Source organism: Hyperoodon ampullatus, assembly GCF_949752795.1.
Source record: "Hyperoodon ampullatus genome assembly, chromosome: 5".
In the NCBI taxonomy this organism is placed as follows: domain Eukaryota; kingdom Metazoa; phylum Chordata; class Mammalia; order Artiodactyla; family Ziphiidae; genus Hyperoodon; species Hyperoodon ampullatus.
Window position 1 is genome coordinate 33,550,397 of NC_136918.1, and position 25,816 is coordinate 33,576,212.

The 25,816-nt window shown below is 41.6% G+C and overlaps 1 protein-coding gene across 1 annotated transcript in view; it reads right to left on the minus strand.

The window, feature by feature from the left end:
• SLC12A8 (solute carrier family 12 member 8) overlaps positions 1 to 25,816 on the minus strand; it is a gene marked incomplete at its 5' end in the record, with an annotated part of 147,908 nt that overhangs the window by 6,723 nt on the left and 115,369 nt on the right. The window contains 4 exons of the mRNA XM_079704778.1: positions 4,496 to 4,613; positions 5,168 to 5,265; positions 15,735 to 16,380; positions 22,810 to 22,956. Coding sequence (XP_079560904.1) covers positions 4,496 to 4,613; positions 5,168 to 5,265; positions 15,735 to 16,380; positions 22,810 to 22,956 — 1,009 coding nt within the window. The remainder of the gene's footprint in view (positions 1 to 4,495; positions 4,614 to 5,167; positions 5,266 to 15,734; positions 16,381 to 22,809; positions 22,957 to 25,816) is intronic.

Genomic DNA, 25,816 nt, shown 5'->3' on the forward strand with positions numbered 1-25,816 from the left:
ACCGGGGCATGAACCCATGTCCCCTGCATCGGCAAGCGGACTCTCAACCACTGCGCCACCAGGGAAGCCCACATTTCTTAATGACTAATCACACTGAGTACCTTTTCACGTGCTTATTTGTCGACCATATATGTTCTTTGCTGAAACCTATTTAAAACTTATGCCTATTTAAATTTTTTTGTTGTTTTCTTATTACTGAGTTTTGAGGGGTTTTATATATTCTAGGTACAAGTCCTTTTCAAACATGTGATTTGCTAATATTTTCTCATAGTCTATGGCTTGCCTTTGCATTCCTTTACCGGTGTGTTGAGGAACAGTCCTTAATTTTGATGAAGTCCAATTTATCAATTTTTTTCCTGCTTTTGGTGTTGTATCTAAGAAATCTTTGTCTCACTCATAGTCACAAATTTTCTCCCTATATTTTCTAGGATCCATTTTGAGCTATTTTTACATTGTATGATGTATGAAGTTTGTTTTTTGCTTGTGGATTTCCAATTGTTCCAGCAGCATTTGCTGAAAAGACTATTTTTTTTCCTCCACTGAATTGCCTTTGCAATTTCTGGGCTCTCTACTCTGTCCATTGATTTTTTAATCTATCTTGATTCCAATACCATGCTGTCTTGATTACTTTAGCTTTACAGTTAGTTTTGAAATCAGGTAGTCTTAAGTCTTGCAACTTTGTTTTTCTTTTACAAAGTTGCTTGGGCTATTCTAGGTCCTTTGAATTTCCATATAAATACTTTAGGATCTGCTTTCCAATTTCTACAAAAAAGGCAGCTGTGATTTTGATTGGGATTATATCTAATCTATAGAAAATTCTGAGGTGAAATGTCATCTTAAGAATATTGAATTGAATCTTCAGTTCATGAATATAGTATAAATCTTCATTTATTTCTTTAATTTCTTCTTTAATTTCCTCTCAAAATGTTTTGTAGTTTTCCTCTTCTAGTTTGTAAATATGGTGAATTACAATTGATTGATTAAGAATGTTAAACCAGGGCCTAGAGACTGTCATACAGAATGAAGTAAGTCAGAAAGAGAAAAACATATATTGTATATTAATGCATATATGTGGAATCTAGAAAAATGGTACAGATGAACCTATTTGCAAAGCAGAAATAGAGACACAGATGTAGAGAACAAATGTATGGACACCAAGGTGGGGAAGGAGAGGTGGGATGAATTGGGAGATTGGGATTGACATATATACACTACTATGTACAAAACAGATAACTACTGAGAACTGATAGATAACTAAAATAGATAACTAATGGGAACCTACTGTATAGCACAGGGAGCTCTACTCAATGCTTTGTGGTGACCTAAATGGGAAGGAAATCCAAAAAAGAGGGGATATACGTATACATATAACTGATTCACTTTGCTGTACAGACACAAACTAATACAATACTGTAAAGCAACTATACACCAATAAAAATTTAAAAAAAGAGAGAGGGAGACTGTTAAACTAACCTTGAATTCCTAGGACAACCCATTTGGTTATGATGTATTCTTAGGCTTTTTATATTATTTTGTATTCAATTTGTTAAAGTCTTGTTAAGAAGTTTTATATCTATGTTCATGAGGGATATTGGTGTGCAGTCTTCTGAAGCATTTGTATCAAATTGATATTCTTTCTTCCTTAAGTATTAGATAGGTTTCATTAGTGACGCCATCTGGGCCCAAGGTTTTCTTTATGGGAAGGTTTTTTAATGACAAGTTTAATTTCTTTCATAGATGACGTAAACAGCCCTATATGTCTTCTAGAGTGAGCTTTGATATTTGATAGTTTGTATCTTTTGAGGAATTTGTCCAATTCATCTGTCAAATTTATTGCATAAAGCTGTTTAAAATACTTCCTTATTTTCCTTTTTAATGTCTGTAGACTCTCCAGTCATGTCATTTCTCTCACTCCTGGTGTTGAGCATTTGTGTTTCCTCTCCTTTTTATCTGATCAGTCTGGGTAGGGGTTTGTTAATTTTATTGATCTCACATAACCAGCTTTTTGTTTCACTGGCATTCTCTATTTTTCCCTGTTTTATATTTTATTGATTTCTACTCTGATCTTCATTGTTTCCCTGTTTTTTCTTACTTGGGTTTAATTTGCTCTTTTTCTCTAGTTTCTTAAGTGGGAAACTGGGGTTATTATTTTGAGACATTTTTTTCTTTTCTAATATAAGCATTTGACACAGTAAATTTCCCTCTAAGTAGTGAATTAGCTGCGTCCCACAATTTTGATGTTATATTTTCATTTTCATTCAGTTCAAATACTTTTTAATTTTACTTATTTCTCCTTTGAACCATGAGTTATTTAGTTTCTTTAGTTTACTTAGTGCTCCTTAGTGTTCTTAGTCATTTAGTGTTATTCAGTGTTCTTTAGTTTCTAAATATTTGGGAATCTTCCAGATATCTTTCTGGTATTTATTTCTAATTTACTTCCCCTTTTGTTCTTGAATTGACTTGAATACCCTTAAACTTTCTGAGACTTTAAAAAATGTCCTAGAATATGGTTTATGCTCATAAATGTTTCATGTACACTTAAAAATATATATTCTGCTGTTGTTAGGTGGAATATTCTATAAATATCAATATGGCCAGGTTTATTGATAACATTATTCAAGTCTTCTAAAGCCTTACTGATTTTTTGCCTACTTGTTTTATCAATTATTGAGAGAGGTGTTGAAATCTATGACTGTAATTGAGAATTTTTCTACTTATTATTGCAGATCTATCAGGCTTTGTTTTTTATATTTCAAAGTTCTGTTTTTAAGTGCATAAATGTTAAGATTTATTACGTCCTCTTGATTCATTTTCCCTTTGTCTTTATCAAATGACCCACTTTATCCCTGGTAATATTCTTTTCTCTGAAATCTACTTTGCCTGATGTTAATATAGTCACTCCAGCTTTGTCTGATTTATCTTACCATGATATATCTTTTTTCCATCCTTTTACTTTTAACTTATTTGTGTCTTTATATTGAAAGTAGGTTTCTTGTAGATAGCATATAGTTGGATCATGCTTTTTTATTCAATCTGACAATCTCAGTGCTTAGACCTTTTAATTGGGAGTGTTTATTTCATTTTATTTTTTTAAGTATCTTTAAAAAATTTTTTAAATTTATTTATTTTTATTTTTGGCTGTGTTGGGTCTTCACTGCTGCATGTGGGCTTTCTCTAGTTGCCTCGAGTTAGGGCTACTCTTCATTGCAGTGCTCGGGCTTCTCATTGTGGTGGCTTCTCTTGTCACGGAGCACGGGCTCTAGGTGTGCGGGCTTCAGTAGTTGTGGCGTGCAGGCTTCAGTAGTTGTGGCTCATGGGCTCTAGAGCGCAGGCTCAGTAGTTGTGGCGCACGGGCTTAGTTGTTCCATGGCATGTGGGATCTTCCCGGACCAGGGCTCAAACCTGTGTCCCCTGCATTGGCAGGTGGCTTCTTAACCACTGCGCCACCAAGGAAGTCCCTGACTGGGAGTGTTTAGACTATTTAAAATTAGTGTGGTTATTGATATGGCTAGATTTATATAAACCACCTTGCTATTTGTTTCTGGTCTATTATCTTTTTCGCTTTTTTCTAATTAACGTTGATCTGAGTATTTTTAATTCAATTTTATCCCCTTTATTGACTTATTACTTGTAATTCTTTGCTCTGTTAGAGGAATACCTCATTTTACTGCACTTTGTTTACTGTGCTTCTCAGTATTGCATCTTTTACAAGTTGAAGGTTTGTGGCAACCCTGGATCAAGCAAGTCTATCAGGGCCATTTCCCCAACAGCATTTGCTCACTTTCTCTGTCTGTGTCACATTTTGGTCATTCTTACAATATTTCAAACTTTTTCATTATTATTATATTTCTCATGGTGATCTGCAATCAATCATCTTTAATGTTACTATTATGACTTGATGAAGGTTAGCCTTTTTTAGCAATAAAGTATTTTAAAATTAAGTTATGTACATTGTTTTTTAAGACATAATGCTATTGCACACTTAACACACTACCGTATAGTGTAAACATAACTTTTATATGTACTAGGAAACAAAAATATTTGTCTGACTGGCATTATTGCAATATTCCAGTGATCTGGAACTGAACTCACAATATTTCCAAGGTATACTACTGGTAGTTCAGTAGTTGCTTTAGGGTTTGTAGTACACATTTTTAACTTATCACAGTCTACCTTTAAGTGATATTTTAGTACTTCACATATACTATAAGAAACTTCCAACAGTATATCCCCATTTCTTCCCTCCTGGCCCTTGTGCTATTGTTGTCATCCATTTTACTTCTACATGTCTTATAAACCTCCTGATTTATTATTATTTTTCATTTGTTATCATTTATGCACATGCCATATTTTTTCTCCTAGACTGTCAGCTCCTTGAAAGCAGGATTTGTATCTGAGTCAGTGTTGGCATTTAATAGGTGTTTGAAACAGGGTTTTTTCAATAAATGCTAAAAGAGAAGAAAGGAGGTGGTGGCAAAATGGCTCTGTTGCTTACCAAGGTGAAGCCCGGAACTGGTCCAACCAATGTAGAGATACACAATGGCAGCAACACCCATGTTAACCAGGGTATAGACCCACTGGATCACAAACATGATGAGAAGGGACCCAACAGCCTGTGGAAACAGAAGGAAGTGCAAGTCAGCTACTGGTTTAAACACACGGTAAGCAAGCCACAAGGCTAGGGCCTTAAGAAACAACAGTCCTCTCATCAACCTCTGAACACTCTAAAAGTCTGAATAATTGAAGTTCACTCATAATTAAAAAAACCCCTCTAAAGCAGATATTTGAGAAGACATCCTCCTGAAAGTACCCTCTAATCAAAACAATCAATAAATAGACATTCTATCCTAGGTCCTTGTTCTACTCCTTTCTAAGAGAAACAAGTTAGAGCAAAAATATGCTAATATGGTGTATCTAGAAATTAGGTGATCCAGAGTTTATCAGGGATGATTATTTAAAAAGTAAACCATTGATTAAAATAAGTGGTTCATTAAATGTAATCTTGCCATATGTAGCCTCATCTAAATTCTAATATAACAGGCAGTTAAATCACATTGCTCCTAATGAGACTCTCCTCTTTCCTCCCCCAACTCCCACCCCAAGATCACACATGTATCCACCTGAATTAAGTCTCAAGGACAGTTGAGATCAAAATGAACTTACTCACCCCTAACAGGGAGACCCAGGGGTTGCATATGCGAGTGTAGAAAGAAGTTGGTCTCCTCTGGATATCTTGTTCCTGGAGCCTGGACTTTAGGAAGAAATCTAAAAAATAAATGAGGCAAAATTCTTGGTTACTAATTTGTTACCAAACCCTCTAGTATTTTTATTAGCAAATACTTATGAGCTCCTCTTCTACCAATTTTGTAACTCAGCCTAAAAGACAACTTCCACTCATCTCAACCATTAATGCCCTTTGCCACAACTGAGGCTTGTCTTTACCAGAAAGCTTACACCTCCTAAATCGTGATTTCAATCAATTTACTCTCAGCCCATCACCTCCATTTTTTCTCATTTGCTCTGCTGTCTCCCACCCCAACTATTCACAGACCACAGAGGGACCTTCAGTCAACTTGTCCTAGTATGTTTTTGCTTCCTCTCACCTACCTCCTCTTTTCACTACCCTCTTACCTAGCTTAGATTCCATGATCCAAGACTATCAGCAAGTACTCCCTTGGATATGTTATCTGCTTCCATGCTTCAGCACCACTCAGAAGTCTTATACCTAGTCAACTCATTCTCCTTCTCTCTGATGTAACAAATTTCCAACCTCTCCTCTCAAAAGACAGCTTTCATATCCTCTCATCACCAAATCTACCAACCCACTTTCATCTGTACCCTCTCTTCTGCCTTTCTGTTTTCAGAGTAGATGAACAGTTCTGGCTCCTACCTAAGGCCCATCCCTATATTTGTGCCCTGCTCAAGGATTTTGCTTTTGCTTCGTCAATTTTTCCATAGTCTACTAGATCATCCCCATCAAATACAAATACACTGTAATTTCTCCCAACTAAAGAAATACCTTCTGGTCACCCTTTAGCTACTGTCCTATTGTTTGGTCTCCCTTATAGCAAAACTTCTCAAAAGAATTGCCTATATGGTTTCTACCTTCCATTGTTTCCTCAACCTACTTTTAGGGTTGTATACACCATTCCACTAAAACGACTCTTCCTAAGGTTGGCAATGACTTGAATCTTTTCAAATTCAATGGTCAGCTCCTCATCTTACTTGACCTTTCAGATAGCACCTGACACATGTGATCACTTTCTTCTTATTGAAACACATTCTTCTCTTGGTTTCTAGGATGCCTCAGTTTCCTAGTTTTCCTCCTGTCTCACTGCCCACTTCTCAGTCTCCTTTGCTGGCTCACCTCCTCCTTCCAACTCCCAAATATTGGAGAATCCTAGCATTCATTCAGTCCTCAGCACTCTTCTTTATTGCAGTTAGGTGTGGCCATATGACTAAGTCCTCACCAATGGAATGTGAACACAAGTGGTGTCACTTCTGCACCAGAGTCTTTGAGAGAGTAGGTGTGCCTCTTCTCTGTGCCCGAAATCAGAAGATGGTAACTCAGTCTTGATTTTGCTCATTATAAGGACTTAGGGGATGGTGAAGTCATAAAAATGGAAGGAGCCTGGGTCCCTGAAGCAATGCGTGGAGGAGAGCCTCCCACTGATTTGGAACACCCTTCCTGGACTGTTAGTGCAAGTGAGAAATAAATTTCCATTGTATTTGAGCCACTGTGTTTTCGCTTATTTGTGATAGCAGTTTAGCCTCCCTTAATTAATATACCTCAAAACAGGCTTTAGGTCCTTCTCTTACTTCTATACAGTCTATTCCTTACGAAGCCAGTGATCTTCTTAAGGCTGGATCTGATCATATCACACCTCTAGCTACAACCTTCCATGACCTTCTGTCATAATCACCATGGAGTGCATGGCCCTACACAGGACTGACCTCTGCTTTCCTTGCTATTCTCATCTCCTATCTCTCTCCCCCTGCCCACTCCTCTCCACTCACCGCTGGACTTCTGCTCTTCTTGGAATTTGCCAATCCAATTTCCATCTGTACCTTTATACATGCCATTTCCTCTGGCTGTAACTCTTCTCCCACATCTCTGCATGGTTCACTGCTTTATACAATTCACTTCTCCATTAAAATATCCTCTTCTCAAAGAGATCTTTTCTGAAAAACCTATCTGAAACAGAACCACCCTCCCCACTCTAGTCTCTATCCTGTAACCCCACTTTATTACTCATCATACTATTTATCACTTACTGACATCACAGTATGTGTGTTTGCTTGTTTATTATGTGTCTTTCCTGTTAGAATGCAAGTTCAATGACAGCAGAGACCTTCTATGTCTGTTCAGCATGTTCCCCACCCCCAGCACCTAGAACAGCACTTGGAATGTAGTAAATGTCCCACACGTGGGGCTAAATGAATGACCTAGGTCCCAGAGAAGTCTTCATCCTCTCAACATGTCTGCCTTTACCATATACTTCCAACAATTATACTTCTCTTTTATACCTCCATATCTTGAGGGCAAGGGCCATCTTTTGTATCTCTAAATACCAAATCCAGGCATGTAGGGGTCTGTGTATAGGAAGTGCTCAAGAAGTGTCTCCTTATTAATTGTGGATTAAAATAAACTCTGCCAGAAGACGTAAATAGACATTTCTCCAAAGAAGACATACAGATGGCCAAGAAGCACATGAAAAGATGCTCATCATCGCTAATTATTAGGAAAATGCAAATCAAAACTACCATGAGGTATCACCTCATACGTCAGAAAGGCCATCATTAAAAAGTCTACAAATAACAAATGCTGGAGAGGGTGTGGAGAAAAGGGAACCCTCCTATATTGTCGGTGGGAATGTAGATTGATGCAGCCCTTATGGAAAGCAGTATGGAGGTTCCTCAAAAAACTAAAAATAGAGTTGCATATGATCCAGCAATCCCAATCCTAGGCATGTATCTGGACAAAACTATAATTCAAAAAGATACATGTACCCCTATGTTCACTGCAGCACTATTCACAATAGCCAAGACATGGGAACAACCTAAATGTCCAACAACAGATGAATGGATGAAGAAGATGTGGCACACATATACAATGGAATACTACTCAGCCATAAAAAAGAATGAAATAATGCCATTTGCAGCAACATGGATGGGCCTAGAGATTATCATAGTAAGTGAAGTCAGACAGAGAAAGACAAATACCAAATGATATCACTTATATGTGGAATCTAAAATATGACACAAATGAACTCATCTACAAAACAGAAATAGACTCAGAGACATAGAGAACAGACATGGTTGTCAAGGGGGAGGGGGGTGAGGAAGGGATGGACTGGGAGTTTGGGATTAGCAGGTGCAAGCTATTATATATAGAATGGATAAACAGCAAGGTCCTACTGTATAGCACAGGGAACTATATTCAATATCCTGTGATAAACCGTAATAGAAAAGAATATGAGAAAGAATGGATTTATACGTATAACTGAATCATTTTGCTGTACAGTAGAAATTAATACATTATAAAGCAACTATACTTCAATAAAATAAATTTTAAAGAATTCTGCCAGGGTGCATGACTGATTTGAATTGATGGCTCTATTACTTCTTTTTTTTTTTTAAAGAAAAGACACTGTTAAGATTGTCTCTGATTACATTGTATACTTTCAACATGTGCAATGCATGACTCATTTTTTCAATCACAGGCTTAGTGAAATACAGCTGCTCCATTGATTATTAAGAAGAAACACTATTGGTGAAGAACTTAGATTTCTGCCTCTCTGAGGTTTGCCAAACGTTAAGCTCACTGTTTCACACTTGATCTTGACCTTGCACCAGCTCAATTACACTGTACCCAAGGGAGTTGTGTGTATGTGTATGTGTTTTCTGAGGAACTCCAGGGAGAGTCATAGGAAGGGGTGTGTCTTCCAGACAAGCACAGTGCAGTTTTACACATCAGCAATGCAAGGGAGAATTCAGTCAATGATGCTCAATGACTCTGAATAGGTATGACAGACAATGCAGGCGGACAATTACTCAGAATTCTGAACAGCTATGGTTTCAAAACCCTTCCAAAATGACAGAAGGAATTTTTTTTCTCTTTTCAAGGATTATGCTAGAATAAATAAGTCTTACAGACTAGTGGTGGGAGGAGACCACTTCTCGTGTTAGAAGTACTAGAATAACAACTGGGAAGGCAACTTTATCAAGCTTTAGTCACAAAACAAACAAACAGGTAAGCAGAACCATGCATTAGGCATGTTAAAAATATCAAATATAATAAACATAATGCATAACATTAAATTGTCTTTTAAAATTTAGTGGTATGTCTAACAAGTTCTATGTTCACAAAACCCATGCAGAAATAAAGACTTTTTAAGCATGAAGGGGGAAGACATTATGTCAAATTTTTTTTTTTTTTTGCGGTATGCGGGCCTCTCACTGTTGTGGCCTCTCCCGCTGCGGAGCACAGGCTCCGGACGCGCAGGCTCAGCGGCCATGGCTCACGGGCCCAGCCGCTCCGCGGCATGTGGGATCTTCCCGGACCAGGGCACAAACCCGTGTCCCCTGCATCGGCAGGCGGACTCTCAACCACTGCGCCACCAGGGAAGCCCTATGTCAATTTTTAAAATCACAAATGTAAATAATTTTACAGAAATTACTTAAAAATCAATATTAAACCATCTCTGGAAATGCACTCCATACCTTTATCAGGATAAATAAACACATAGTTCTAGCTGCCATGTACAAATCAAGAATGTGCGTTGATGTGGTTCACAAAGGACCATGTTTCAGGTTCATGTGGTATCTTATCATGTTGATTCTATACTCTTTTAACTACTTCCCAAATGCTGCACATTTAAGTTATTTCTAGGTTGTCATTAGCACCAACAATGCAGCTATGAGACTCTTGTACATATTTACGGTTTGTTGTTTGGTTTAGGGTTGTTTCCTTGAGACACAATCCCCCCAAACAGATTTACTAAGTCAGAGCAATTAGACAGTTTTATATTTCTTGTTACATCTTGAAAGCTCACTCTCCAGAAAGAAAGAACCAGAGGGACTTCCAGCTACCGCAATGTAAAGAGGTCAGTGAATCCTCTCCGTAAGAGATAGGTATACAACTAGAGAAAATCATCAAAAACAATCACTTGGGGCTCTAGAAATTTACCAAACGGAGACAACAAACCAAGAAGTGTTTATTTTTTCAAAAACTGCTGGAGCTGAGGGTAAAGACAGTGAGAGTCTACAGCCTTCTTCCTGGGCTGCTCCCACCCCCACCCCAGTTCTTACTAGCATGGAGCTGGCCTGTGTCCGTGTGGCCCAGGAGACTTCCACCCTCTGCCAGCAGACTGTGCGTGGGTTGGGAAGCACAGTCGAAGCTGCAGCTCTCCAGGCTCCCCGGCTTTGACCTTTGTCAGTCTCTCTTAGGCTCCCCAAGCAGGGGAATGTGGGGAGCTGTAGTCCTTCTACAGCTCTCTGATTTCTAGGATCTTCCCATTAAATTTCTGGCTGTTCCACTGCTCACCCTAGCTGGGTCCGCTCCCTCAGGCTAGCAAAGCTGAGGATTTGCCCATTCCATTTTCTACTTTGCTCACCACATTGAGCTTATAAAGGCACAACCCACAAGTTTGCTCCCTCTGGCAGCAAAACTGCTGATTTCTGAAGAAATCATGCCCAAAAACCTCCCAAATTTGATGAAAAACTTTAATCAATGGATCCAAAAGGAATGAATCCATCGACATTGCTTCCAGCAATGTGTACATATACCCGATTACCACTGACCTACTATTTTTTATCTAAATTTTTGACAGCTTAACAGATATGAAATATCTCAATGGTGGTTTAAATTGGACTCATTTAATCAGTACCATGGCCTAGTTCATAATAGACACTGGCCCCAAGCAGCATACACTTTGTGTAGTGGTTAAGAACATAGGCTCTGAAGTGAGATGGACCTGGGTTCAAATTCTAGCTGTCTCCTATCCTGAGCAAGTGTTTAACTTCCCTAAGCCTCACCTTTGTCATCTGGAAAAAGGTAATAACAATGTCTAGATGTGAGCTGAGCTGAGCTAATCCTCGTGTTAAGTGATTATCTCTGTGCCAGGCACCTGGGACAGACTCAATAAAAGCTGCCTATTTTTAGCTACAAACAGCATTCAACACTTAACCATAAAAGTTAGTTTGTTGAATGCACAGTGAACGAGTCTGGCTTTTCAAATGTAAACTGCGTGTTCATCTCTTCTGACCTCTCTTTAGTAGAATCTGGATTTTGACCTTCCTGTCTTTAAAAATAATATGCTTTGGAAGGTATGCTTTTATCAGTTGTGTTTGTCAGAATAACTGTTTCCTTCTGTGACACTGTGCTGGGCAAATGTTTTTTATTTCTGTTTAATCAGATCCTTTTTGCCTTTGATGATGTCTTCAGTAGTCAGAAATCTCTCTCTTGCGCAGCTGTTATAAATAAGGAATTTGTGGCTATATAGGGTATCAAATACGGCCCCCAGTTAATTTTTTGATCCATTTGCTCTCAACAATATTTATTCAATAGTGACTTGATTCTTATTATTTTACAGCATCTGGTTTGTCACACATTACGTTCTTATAATAGTTGAACTCTTTCTATTCTACTTTACCTGTCAATGTTTAAAATTTTTAGCCAATATTTGTACAACTGTTCATCTATTTAATTAGCCTTTACTGAGTGTTTGTCGATGCCATGTACTGTATGGGAATATTGTTGATGAATACAAGGTAGAAAGACATGGTTTGTGACTAAAGGAAGCTCACGACTGGAGGCAAAGCGATAAAACTAATATTTCTTCTCCTTAAGATAGGCAGACGACAAGCAGGCCTGAAGACAAATGTGTAAACAAATGTATAAAACAATGTGATAAGTGTTTATACCACTAGTGTGACTCAAGTGTTATGCTTGCACAGGGGAGGAAATCAGGGAATCCTTCTCAGAGGGGGTCTGAAAAGTCAAATGGATTTTAAACCGTTAAGTCGGCATTTTTCAGATGGAAGTGGGCAGTGATGCAATGTGCAAAGGCACGAAGGAATAAAGAACATGATGTGTTTGGGGCACGTGTTTGGGTATAGCTGGACACATGTACACGGCAGCTGTCATGAGAAAACTGGCCGGGAAGGTGGGGCAGGGCAGGATTGCCAAGCATCTTTCAAATCACACCGGGATGGAAGGTAATAGATTCCAACGAAGGTTTTTAAGTAAGAGAGACATGATGAGAGTTTTATTTTAGAAAGATCATTCAGTGGACAATGAAAAGGAGAAACAGGATATGGGAGAATCTGGAGGCTGGAGATGAGCGGGGAGATTAACAAGAGTCTGGGCACCAGATGATGAGGGTCTGAACCAAGGTGAAGGCAGCAAGGATGGAGGAGACAGGGGGGTTTACAAGAACTTGGGACATTTCTAAGATGGGGCAACTTCAATGATTAAACGTTGTAAACTGACCACACATCTCTCCTGATAACCCACTGAGAAAACAGAAAAGGCATTAAATAGGCGTAAACCTACAAACACAAGGAGAATGCGAGAGGAAAGATAAAAACAAGTCTTGGAAGGTGGAGCAGTGACGGAGGAGTGGTAACAGACAGCAGAGCCAAGGAGGACCAACTCTAGAGCTCACAGAGAGGGGGCCAGCAATGAGCAGCCCAATGCACCCCAGCAGACCTCACAAAGTTCAGGACCAAGAAGTACCCGCCCTTGGGAAGTGATACGGTGCAGGGGACTTGTTGCAAGACTGTATATGAACCAGCTGGACGTCAAGTTCCTTTCCTCTGGCCATGTAGCTAGGAAATAACTCCCTCTTTGCCTGACCTCCTCCCCAAGGAATGTGAGGGTTCCTCTGAAGAAATCAAACCAGAGGGGGCCTGAACTTGGGACACCAGGCATAGCAAAGAGTGGGGGGAATGGAGCTAGAAACTGGGGAATTCAATGAAGTCTCTATCCTAAAGAGTGGGAGGCCCCCAACTTCCTTATGTCACCTGGCTCCCTGAATACAAACAGCCAACTGGGGGACCCCCAGGCAAGAGATTAAAGGACTTTTCTTTGGAGGAAACCTCTAGCTAATCACACTTGGGGATCCTCCCATGAAAAAGCCAGCTTCTTGATCATTCTACAGTAAGGTGCCCCAACCAATAAGCTCTGCCCAGGATGCAGGTCTTCTAAACAGCTTTTCACTACTTACTTCTAAATAGGAAAAGAAATCAAAAGATCAACAGACATTTTAGTTAAGCCAATATAAAAGAGAGAGTGAGACCAAGCCAAAGAGAAAAGAATCTAAAGAGCATAGGGCAGAAGAAGACTTTAAAGGGAGAATAAGTAATATTACCAGAAAAATAAGATAAGCGTTATACCTATAAAACAAGAATGAGATGATGTTCAACATTTTTTAAAAAAGATAAAGACAAATCAGGTTACAACCAAGAGCTCTTGGAAATTAAGAACCTGAGAGCTGTGGCATAGACTCATTGTTGTTACCCAATCTCCCCTTCCTCCTTAGGGAAACCCCCCCCCCCACAGGATTTCATGTGAAGCAGCAATAAAGCCAGCTAAAAAGACATTTCCCAGCCTCTGAGAATACCTAGAAAGGCTAGCGAATCAAGTTCAGAGCTATATAGCCAGGGACAACACTCAAAATGATATGTCAGAGCAGTCTAGTGGGGACACCACAGTGGCATGCACCAAGGTCTAGACACTTCTGGCCCTGAAAAGCCCTGATGGTGGAGCCAGGAATGTAGTCATCCTGCAGCCACTATCATGCTTCCAGAGAGTTCCTCAAAGTCCCCATTTCTTCAGGTTCCCAGTTCCCAGTATATGGAGGCTTCATCTAATTAGCCGAGCCTTGGTCCCGTGCCTGAACTCTGGCTGCAGGAGGGGCGGGAAAACTGAGTATCTGACTTTTTCAGTTTTAAGAGTGAAAGGCTTGCTGTGCCTCCCACCAAGACTCATAACACTGGAAATTCTTCAAACACAGGGAGGTCATTCAAAGGTGAGTAGGGAAAAAAAAAAAAGACAGAAGTCTACCATGATATCACGCCCAACAGATCTTGTCCCCTGGATCTGACAGAGAAGTGTGATAGAGGAATTCCAAGACAAGAGCTTTGTAGCAGATAGAAAGAACTGACAGACTAGAGTGGATCAGAATAAGAGCCATAGGACAGAGGGGGAAAAAAACAAATGGATATGATAAATTTCTGAAGAATTCGAGCATTTGGAAAATAACATTGAGAGGCGTTTGCCATATCTGCCAGAACATCTAGAAAAAAATGATGACACAAAACCAAGCAAATAAAAAACCAAGGCTATTATTAACCCCAGGAAACAGAAAAAGTTGGACAAAAAAGGAAATGTAATCATAGCATAATATATGGCTCAGAGTTAAGCAGTATTTACTTAATCATGATAATATGAATACTAGCTATTAGATTAATTAAAAAACTGTGATGTAATTATACTGGGGACATTGGATGAGAAATCAAGAGTGGCATAAATGAGCTAGTCTTCATTTATCGTAATAGGAAATCAAGAGATGATACCTGAAACTGACATATCAAGAAGTAGCAATACAAATATATTATCTACGAACATGAAGGTTAACAGAAGAAGCAACTTTTTGGTTGAAAGTGGGATTTTCTGGGAGCGGGACTAGGGGAGGCAGAAGAGTCAGAGGGATGGTATGGAAGAGTGGGAACTACTATCTCTGATTATGTGACTTTTCACTCCACTTGGCTTATTAAACTGTACTCATTACTTTGACAAAAATAACATAGTTTTTAAATTTTTAATAATGCTCCTACCATTAAAAACCACCCACCAATTTGGAGTTAAAGAAGGAAAAGCAGGTGTACGGAAGAACGTAAAGCATTTATTTTTGGACATCTCCTTCTATGTCGCCTGTCTCCTCCTCTCTGCCCACACTTGTCTGTACAGATCTCAGGAAGCAGGTTAATGGGCTTCAAATATAGGGAGACCTGGGTGTGATGTCCAGCTGTGCAAGGTATCAGCTCTGAGCATAGTATCGGTATCATCTCTGTGACCTCACTGGGACTCAGGGTCTTCACTGGTAAAATAGAAAATGCTAATATCTATTATATTACATGCAATAATATATGTAAAGCACCTAGAATATGGAAGACTAAGAAATTCTGAGTTCTCTCTTTCTCTCGGAATTTCTCATGCCCCGGAATCCTCCCTTTGAGAGTCTCTCCCTGTGTCTCTGTGCCTATAGATCTGAGGGAGCAAAGAAAAGCTGTGCTCCTAAAGCACATCTTCTTTCTCTCCATTCCCTCCTGCCTGGTTTGGGAGACTCACCTTCCAGAGACAAAACACACTGAGTCCTTGCCAGGCAGTTTGTCAAAACACACCTCCACTTCCCTTGAAAGGAGAAACTGGTTTCATTCATGTTGGCTGATTTTTGAGTAAAATGAAATTAATATTTGATTATTAGCCATGGCTCCCAGCTCTAACATACAGGAGTAGATAGAAATTTCTGTTTAAAATTAACTATCTATACCAGAGTAGAATTACAAAGTCAACTGATATCTGACCATAACTTTTAAAAGTAAATACCAAACAAAATTCACAAGGATTTTAAACCCAGCTATAAAATGAACTAAGGACTTGAAAGAGGGTTGTGATAACTGAGTAGTCACCCAAATTAGGAGGCCCCATGTGATTCCAAAGCACCCACCTTCTCTACTCAGCCTGGGCTGATTACTGAGCTCAGGGATGAGTTGTTCTCCACAGGCTCCCCCAGGCTGAGCCCCTTCACTTCTGGAACTCGGCATGTTCCCATGGGGCCCCTGCCCCTCCCAGGAGGCAGTAGGCCATCCGTCAGAGCCTTCAGGAGGGAAGGAAGCAGGAGACCTGGGGTCTAAGAGGAAGCTCTCTTGGAGGGTTTGCTTGGTGGCCTTCTTGGTCTTCCCCTTCCGATTCTCTGGGATCCCGTGTCTCTCTCCTCCTCCACGCTGGCTACTCTCAAGCTTCCTGGTTAGCTGGAGGAGCTGATCCATGTCCTTGGTGAATTCTAGCAGAGTGCCCTCAGAGAGGTTCCAGGCAACACCCTCAGAGCCACAGCTGGGAGCCTTCTCCAGGAGCAGGTGCTCAGAGCAGTGGAGAGCTCCCAGGCCCTCTCCGGGCACCGACTCAGGCACCTGTGGGAGGCTGCAGGCGCCCATGGACAGGGAGAAGTAAGAGTAGTCCACCAAGATGTATGTCAGCATGAAGTTGATGGTGACGATGGGGGCCAGGACGTTTACCTGACCCACAAGGACAAAGGCCATGGTCACCAAGCTGGTCAGGCAGATGGCAGCTACGGGTGTTTTACTTGGCCCTTTCTGCAGAAACAAAAATAACATGCAAGACCATGAATATTCAGAAGAAAATCACAGTATATGATAGAAACAGCTCATAATGACTCAGCCACTTCTCCCATGTGACTCTTGGTGTGTTCATAACTGTTCATCTACAAACTTGGGATAATGACATCCGACCCATGGGGTTACTGTGAGATCAGAGCTAATGCACATAAAATGCTTGACGTGGCCCTGGCACACAGTGGGCACCCAACACATCCAACAGGCATTAACTGTATTAGTAACTATTAATAGGGGACAATCCTATAGAACATGGATTTCACAAATATTTCTCCTTTTGTCTTTCACTGGGTTTAACACCAGCCTTGGAAATCAAAGAAGTGCAAAATTGATTCTTCCCATGCTTTAACGGAGAAAATGACCTTAAGGGGAGTGGCAGACCCTGGAAGACATAGCAGAATCATTGGTGGCTGAGGTGGGGGAATTCTGATACTAAACATGCACATGCATGTTCTCATACATACACATTTATGCACATCTGTTACTAAGGGAGGGGAGTACGGTGACTTTCAGAAGGACAGGAGTGGAGAAAATGCATTAACTCCATATAATCTGTCACTCCACAGAAGCTATTCCTTACAGTCACTAACACAGTTCTTGAGCCGGAAGCAAGAGTTGCTTCTCAGTCCTTATCTTCTTTGGCCTAAGGATTACATTTGACCCAGCTGCTCACTCCCTGGTCTCCTCGCTTCTCTTGGTTCGTCTCCTTGTCATTGACTGCTCCTTAGTCTCTGTCGCTGGCCACTCCACATCTCTGAAATCTGCATTTAGAGCACTCCCCAGCTCCATCTTCAGTCTATGTTCCCTTCTCTTCTCTGTCTATGTTCCCTCTCTAGGATTTCAATCAGGCTCATGGCTTTAAATACTAGCTTAGTGCTCTCAGCTCCCAAATTTAAATCTCCAGCCTGAAATACTCCCCTGAAATCCAGACTTAAATATTCAACTATCTACTCAACATTTCCGGTTGATGTCTAATAGGATCTCAAACCTAACATTTCCAAAACCAAACTGCTGATCCTCCAATGTCCTGCCTCTCAAATCTACTCCTCTGCAGCTGCTCCACCTCGGAAAATGGCCACTCCATCCTTCTAGTTGCTCAGTCAAGCAAAATTCTTGATGCCTCTTCTCACTCACTCATTCTCCTCCAGTAAATATTGTCAGTCTTACTCTCAGGATAGACACAGGATCTAACCACTGCTTCCATCTCCTTTATACCAGCACTCTGTGATGGAAGGGCACATCAGCCACTTTCAGATCTGACCTGTGAACCTCCCAGGTATGTTCCTCCAGTGCGTTCCCCTTACTGAGGGTTGGAACAGAGTGCAATCTTCAAAGTCACAAGATGAAGATAGTGAAGTCATCATGGCCTGAGTCTCTGAGGATCAGAGGCCCTGTTGACTTGAAACACCTTCCCTAGAACCTCAGAGTAAAATTTTTTTTAGAAAAAGGAGTAACAATACATTTTATTGTTTTTGAACATTACATTTTGGGGTATATTTGCTACAACTATTTGGCATACTCTAACAATAAAACTACCAAGGATAAAATAAATCCTCATAAACTAACAAAAACTTAAAAGGAGGGTCTTAGGTAAGTGGAAGGAGGTCTTAGGTAAACTGTAGGAAATGCAAGTGGTCCAGGAAAGGACTTTGACAAGGGTGGGTTGGAAAGTGATAAAATAGTCACACATGAACTTCTGTTACCAAAAGACACCATAAAGAAAAGTCAAGTCACAGAATGGGAAAAGATATTTGTGACACATGTAACTGACAAAGGGTAATCCAGAATATACAAAGAATCCCTACAAAATAATTAGCAGACAGACAACCCACTAAAAAAATGTGCAAAAGAATGTCTATTAAACATATGAAAGATGTCCAACCTCATTAGTAATCAGGGAAATGCAAATTAAAACTATAGTGAGATACCATTAAACACCCACCAGATTGGCAAAAATTAAAACATCTAATAATCTCAAGTATTGGCAAGAACACAGAGGAATGGGAACACTCACCCACTGCTGACAGGAGTGTAAATTAACACAACGACTTTGGAAAAAGAGTTTGGTGTTATCTAGTAAGTGAAGATATACACACCTTACAATTGACCAATTCCACTAATGGGTACAGGGTCTGGAAGAACGCCATACGTGAACAAGTCTACTACAAGAATGTTTGCTGCACTGTCTGTAACAGTCCCATATTGGGACATATCATGACAACAAGATGAGTAAATAAACTTCAGTAAATGAAGAAATGCTACATAGAGATGATAATAAACAAGCCGCCGCTACAAGCAAAAACACGGATAAATCACATACACATAATGACGCATGAAAGAAGCATGCCACATTTATATAAAGTTTAAAAAACAGGCAACACTGAACTAGGATGTAATCCAGAGTTGGCAAACCATGGCCCCTGGGCCAGATCTGGACACCATCTGTTTATGTATGCCCACGAGCTAAAGATGGTTTTACATTTTTAAACAGGGAAAAAATCAAAGAAGAGCAATATTTTGTGACACCTGAAAATTACATGAAATTCTGATTTCAGTGTGCACAAAGTTTTATTGGAAGACAGCCACAATTACCCCATTAGGTATTGTCTGTGGCAACTTTCGAGCTACAACAGCAGAGTTGAGTAGTTGTGACAGAGACCGTAGGGCCTGCAAAGCCTAAAATATTTACCATTTGGCCCCTTTCAGAAAAAGTTTCCTGAGTAAAACCACAGAGAAAGCAAGGAAATTATCACAGGAGTATGGATGGTAGCTTCCACAGTGAGAGGGACGGGGCTCCGACCAGAGAGGGTATGTGGAGGGTGGCATCAGGGACTGGCAGTGTTCTTGGGTGGAGGTTACACGATGTTCACTTCATAGTCATTGTTTAAGCTGTTCATATTGGTTTTATGCGCTTTTCTGTATGCTGAATATACCTCAAAAAATTTTTAAAGTTTCCTCTCTCCTCCATTGAAAGAAAAAATGTACTAGTAAAATTTAATCATATGTAAAGAAGCTTTGACAAAAAATATTCCTCCAAAAGGCATGTGACAACTAGAGAAAATATTTGTAATACATGTAACAAAGAAACAGCATCTGTCAATTCAGAAGAAAAAGACGAACAATCACAGGGAAAAAAATGCAAATGACTCTTAGGGGAAAAGGTGCTCAACACATTTCCTAATAAGGGTAATGCAGATCACAAGTACCTTAAGATGCCATGTCTCACCGCACAACTGGCAAAAATTCATATCTGACATTGAGCTGTAGACAGGCTCATCTGACACTGTGGTGCTCAGGCACGAGTGCAAATGGCGAGCCACACGTCCTGTGTCCAGATATGCACAATTATAAACCAAGCTCATAACCATTAAATCAGGTATGTTCTGTCTTCCTTCCTCGGCAAATATACCTTCACGACAATGGGGAAGGCCAGGTTCAAGTTTAGAGTTCTTGCACTCCCCGGAGCTCCTCACTGCAGGATCCAGCTCATTGCCCACCCGCAACTTTCGTCTTCCTAGACCACACTGCAGGGCGGGCCTACACCCACATGTGGATTCTCAGCCCACACCCTAGCCCTAAAATGGACAGGTTCAGGGAAGACGCCCTGGCAGACCCTGCATTTAGGCTGGGGGATATCTGGGAAGGAAATTCCAGGGTGTAGGATACCTGGACCATGGTCTAGAAGGTGGGTATGGGATCTAGAAGGGCAGGTCCCCTTGACCTCATGAATTTCTTAGAGACCAGAACAGAATCCTATAAAGCAGGGTCTTTTGGCCTGAATCTAACAGTCATGATGGCTATTTGGAAACAGGAACTCTCATACATCGCTGGTAGAAGTACAAAATGATAAAATTCCATGGAAGGTGTTTTGGCAATATCTATTAACGTTAAAAATGCATTTACCTTTTGATCAGCAAGCCCACTTATGAAAATTTATCCTATATCTATTTGCACATGTACAAAATTGTACACACACACACACACACACACACACACACACACACGAGTATCCTTTGTAGTACTGTTTACTGGAAGCCATACTATCTATAGGGAACTGGTTAATAAACTATGGCATATACACATGATGGAAAAAGAATGAGAAAGTTCTCTCTATATTTATGTGAAAAGATAGATTTCCAAGCTATATTATATGAAGAAAAGCAAGGTATAGAACAATGTATATAGAACACAACCTTTTTTTTTAAACATCTTTATTGGAGTATAATTGCTTTACAGTAGTGTGTTAGTTTCTGCTGTATAACAAAGTGAATCAGCTATACATATACATATATCCCCAAATCTCCTCCCTCTTGCATCTCCCTTCCACCCTCCCTATCCCACCCCTCTAGGTGGTCACAAAGCGCCTAGCTGATCTCCCTGTGCTATGAGGCTGCTTCCCAGTAGCTACACTTTACATTTGGTAGTGTATATATGTCAATGCCACTCTCTCACTTTATCCCAGCTTACCCTTCCCCCTCCCCATGTCTTCAAGTCCATTCCCTACGTCTGCATCTTTATTCATGTCCTGCCCCTAGGTTCTTCAGAAGCATTTTTTTTTTTTAGATTCCATATATATGTGTTAGCATACAGTATTTGTTTTTCTCTTTCTGACTTCCTTCAATCTATATGACAAGACTCTAGGTCCATCCACTTCACTACAAATAACTCAATTTTATTTCTCTTTATGGCTGAGTAATATCCCATTGTATATATGTGCCACATCTTCTTTATCCATTCATCTGTTGATGGACACTTAGGTTGCTTCCATGTCCTGGCTATTGTAAATAGTGCTGCAATGAACATTGTGGTACATGACTCTTTTTGAATTATGGTTTTCTCAGGCTATATGCCCATTAGTGGGATTGCTGGGCCGTATGGTAGTTCTATTTTTTGTTTTTTAAGGAACCTCCATACTGTTCTCCATAGTGGCTGTGTCAATTTACATTCCCACCAACAGTGCAAGAGGGTAGAACACAATCTTTGTAAAAATAGAAGAGAGAAGGATTCCTAAAAAACTAATAAAACCAGCTACTGGTAAGGCATGGGTGCAGATGAAGAAAGAGTAGGAAGACTCATGACAGGAGCAAAAATTCTCAGGGTGCCTTTTATATCATTTTTTTATCTAATAAAAAATAAATGAAATTAAAATAAAATAAAAGGCATATACCACATGGAAGGTACTAGAGATGACAGTCATTTGTCCTACCCGCCCACGCTGACTGGTGGATAAGAAGTAGAAGAAGGTAAAGAGAGGAATTAAAGGTGACTTGTCGGGCTTCCCTGGTGGCACAGTGGTTGAGAGTCCGCCTGCCGATGCAAGGGACACAGGTTCGTGCCCCGGTCCGGGAGGATCCCACACGCCGCGGAGCGGCTGGGCCTGTGAGTCATGGCCACTGAGCCTGCGCGTCCGGAGCCTGTGCTCCGCAACGGGAGAGGCCACAGCAGTGAGAGGCCCGCGTACCGCAAAAAAAAAAAAAAAAAAGGTGACTTGTAACTATGTGGCCCCAAACAAGAGGTGGGATGGGCATGGGAAGGGGGTGGGGAGGACCCCTGTGGTGTTCCAACAACACAGAAATCAACTACAGCTTGCAAAACACATGATTGGGAAGTGGGGTTCTGTTTCTTTCTCCTGTCACCCCTTCGGTTTTAGGAATGTCTCATTTGATTGTTCCATGACTCAACCAAGTTGTATTAGGGTTTGGGCCGTGATGACTAACAGAGAGCCCAGAGACCAGAGGTGTGAGAAATCATCCTAAAGCAACCCCAAAGGGAAGGTGAACCTCCAGGATACAGTTAGAACTGCAAGGACCAGCTCCCCTCCTCACCAAGAGACTCTTCCCTCTAGGCTAAACTTGGAGGATCCAGAATTTATTTATTTATTTATTTTTATTAAAAAAATTTTTTTTGCGGTACGCGGGCCTCTCACTGTTGTGGCCTCTCCCGTTGCGGAGCACAGGCTCCGGACGCGCAGGCTCAGCGGCCATGGTTCACGGGCCCAGCCGCTCCGCGGCATGTGGGATCTTCCCAGACAGGGGCACGAACCCGCGTCCCCTGCATCGGCGGGCAGACTCTCAACCACTGCGCCACCACGGAAGCCCCAGAATTTATTTTTATTAAAGGTTGTGGCACTCCCTCTCCCTGCTGTTCAGGGTCCACAGTGCTATGGTGACGGTTAGCTAACCCAGCGCTAAAGGGCCCTGGGTGGTTGTGACATTGACAGACACTTTGTTCATTGGCCCCAGACTAAAGCAGCCAGAGGACGGGGGTGCATTCTTGTTTCTCCCCACCAGAAGCGGACCAGCGGCTCTTATCAGAAAGACTTAAGCAATTTATTGGCCAATGATCAGGTTAGTGGCAAAATGTACATTTCTCAAAGAAAAGTTCACTCACCCCTTGCCCCAGACAGGCCAGCGCAGGAATCACTTTCTCCTGGGCGATGCACTGCAGGATCCGGGGTGCTCCGTAGAGGCCTCCCATACAGGAGGCCAGGGACGAGATGTATAAGCCCAAAAGGAACAGGAAGCCCACCAGGGACACCTATATGAGGAAGCAGTTTCATTATCCAGTGTCAGAACCTGCTTATGTACCTTTCTCTCCCCTGGCACCCGCCCACCCACACCCCATCTGACCATAAATCCTCTAGATTCAACATCCTGGATATATTTCCAATACCCCAGCCCCACCCCACTTCCTTGGTACTGCTATCATTTTGAGTTTGACCCACCATCACTTCCTGTACAGACTACACAGAGGTTCTCAAACTGAGTGTGCGTCAGATTCATCCGGAGTGCTTGTTAAAACACGGATTTCTGGACCTTACCTCAGAGTTTCTGATTCAGTAGGTCTGGGGTAGGGCCCCAAATCTGGATTTCTAACAAGTGCCCAGGTGATGCTGATGCAGATGGTCTGGGGACTATCCTTTGAGAACCACCACCAACAATGCTAAGTGGCTAAGCTCTGTCCCCAAGCCTCTGCCAGTGTGACCTAAATGCACATCTGATCATAATGCCCCTGCCATAAAAATACCAATGGCTCTCCACACCCCCCGACACACCTGGCTCTTCCTGGTCTGTGACTCTTCCAGCCCCACACCCCGCACACTCAGAGTCTATCAGCATGATTTCTCTGCCTGCTGGAACCCTCTGTCCACACCCCTAATCTACTCATTGTCTGTCTCTTAAACTCCCAATTGTGCTTCAAGACTCAGCACAAATCTCCGCTCCTCCATGAGGCCACCCCCAGCCCGTTACCAGGTGTGCTTGGTGTTCCTCTGGGCTCCGCAGCACCTCAGCATGAGGTTGGGGAGCACCAGGCACACCATCGCTTCCACTGGCTTCATTTCTGCAGGGCTCCTGTCTGGTTCATCCTGGTCCACTTGGTGCCAACACAGAAATATAAATGCTGAGCAGGAGAATGAGATCCAGGACCCACATGGCCCAGAAGGCACGAACAACAGATAGAATAAGAGAGGGCAGAGTTGTTCTGCTTGGTGTCACCTTGCACACAGATCAATGCTGCTGGCCATGCAGCTGTGTCCCACCCTGTCTGTCATGAATCTATCTCTCCCTCCTGAGCTGGACCTCATCTGTACCCACAGGGAAGTCTCTCTCTTTTCTTGAGTATTTGAGGTACCTTCTCCTTTCTACTTTACTTTAGGCAAATGTCCCGAACTGTGTACTCTAAGTGCTTCATTGTCCAACTATTACAGTTGGGTTAGATTTCATTTTCAGTTTTGTTACTTACACCCTTCTCCATGAAGACTCTCCTCACCCCAGTTTTTACTTCCTTGCTTTAGCAAATGCACTGGGTCAGTGGCATCAAGCTATATTGAACACTGGCTAGACCTCTTTCCTGGCCCATAAATTATCACCAGAAACCTGCATCAGCCAGGATTCTGGACTGGAAATATATTTTTTTAACAACAATTTTTTTAAACTTTATTTTAATTTTTTTTTTTTTGGCTGAGTCTGGCCTTAGTTGCGGCACACGGGATCTGTCGTTGCAGCACGCAGGCTTCTCTCTAGTTGTGGCGTGCAGGTTTTCTCTCTCTAGTTGTGGCACGTGGGCTCCAGGGTGCGTGGGCTCTGTAGTTTGCAGAGCGTGAGCTCAGTAGTTGTGGCACGCGGGCTTAGTTGCCCCGCGACATGTGGGATCTCAGTTCCCCGACCAGGGATCGAACCCACGTCCCCTGCATTGGAAGGTGGATTCTTTACCCCTGGACCACCAGAGAAGTCCCTGGAAATATTTTTTTAAGAATATATTTGTAGGATACTAGAGGGTCACAGGATCGATCATCAGGAGACTGAAAGATCAGGCTTGGGTAAAGGCAAGACCCAAGGCTGGAGGCACGCTCAGACTCCTGAACAGGAGCAGTCTGACCAAGCTGCGACCAGCACCTGCTGTCCTAAAGATGAATCCTCACCATCCCTTTATCTTTGCCTCATTCATTACATTTGGAGCATCTGATGGGCCCAGCCTCAGTCACATGCCCTACCAGGGCCACAGAGGGACAGGTAAGTGAGAGTCTGGTCATCTGGACTCCTATAATATTAAATGGGGCTCACTCCCTTCAAGACCTCACACAGGGGGAATAACCCCCAAATGGTCAGGGAGGACAGAAGTTTGATGGACAAGACTAAGGTCCACTACAGAGCCTACATTTTCCTTAATTCAGTGTGATGACTTCTCCCTAAATGCATGACCTCATCTTCATCCCCAATGAATCTCTCCTCTGTTTTTCAATGTCATGGGTATCTTACAACTATCCCACTCACACCCTTCTTACCACTTTACTACTAGAAGAAATTAACGTCATCTAACGTTTCCCTCACTTTATTTGTATGCTCCAATGGCATGTTATTTCCTACCCTGTGGTACAGTTAATTATGCTCACGGCCCATCTTGCCAGCGTGCCATAAACTCCTGAGTCTCATGCATCTTGGCCCCTCCCTGTCACACCTAAGTCTGGCACACAGGGTTCAGCAAGTGCCCGCTGAAGTCATAAAGCTTCATGACTTCACTGTGACTCGTGCCCTGGATGTCTTATAAAATTGTCCAATAAACTGGTCCCAGTATCAATCCCTGATCCATCCTGAGATACAATCATTCATCTGTAACCTTTGTTTCTGTCTGTTGACTTTTTTTTTTAATGGACTCTGCAATGAAATTTTATCAAAAGCTTTTTTTTGAAAATCTGACCCAGTAGTTCTCCACTCTGGCTATACACGAGTCACCCCAGAAGTTCTGCTTTAATTAGCATATGGGACACAGACATGGTTGATTTTTCAAAAGGCCTCCAGTGATTCTAATGTGCAGTGAGGGTGAAAGCCACTGGGCCTGGTACACTGTCTTCATTGCATCCTCCCCTCAGAGAATTCTCCAGCACAGGCAGGCATGG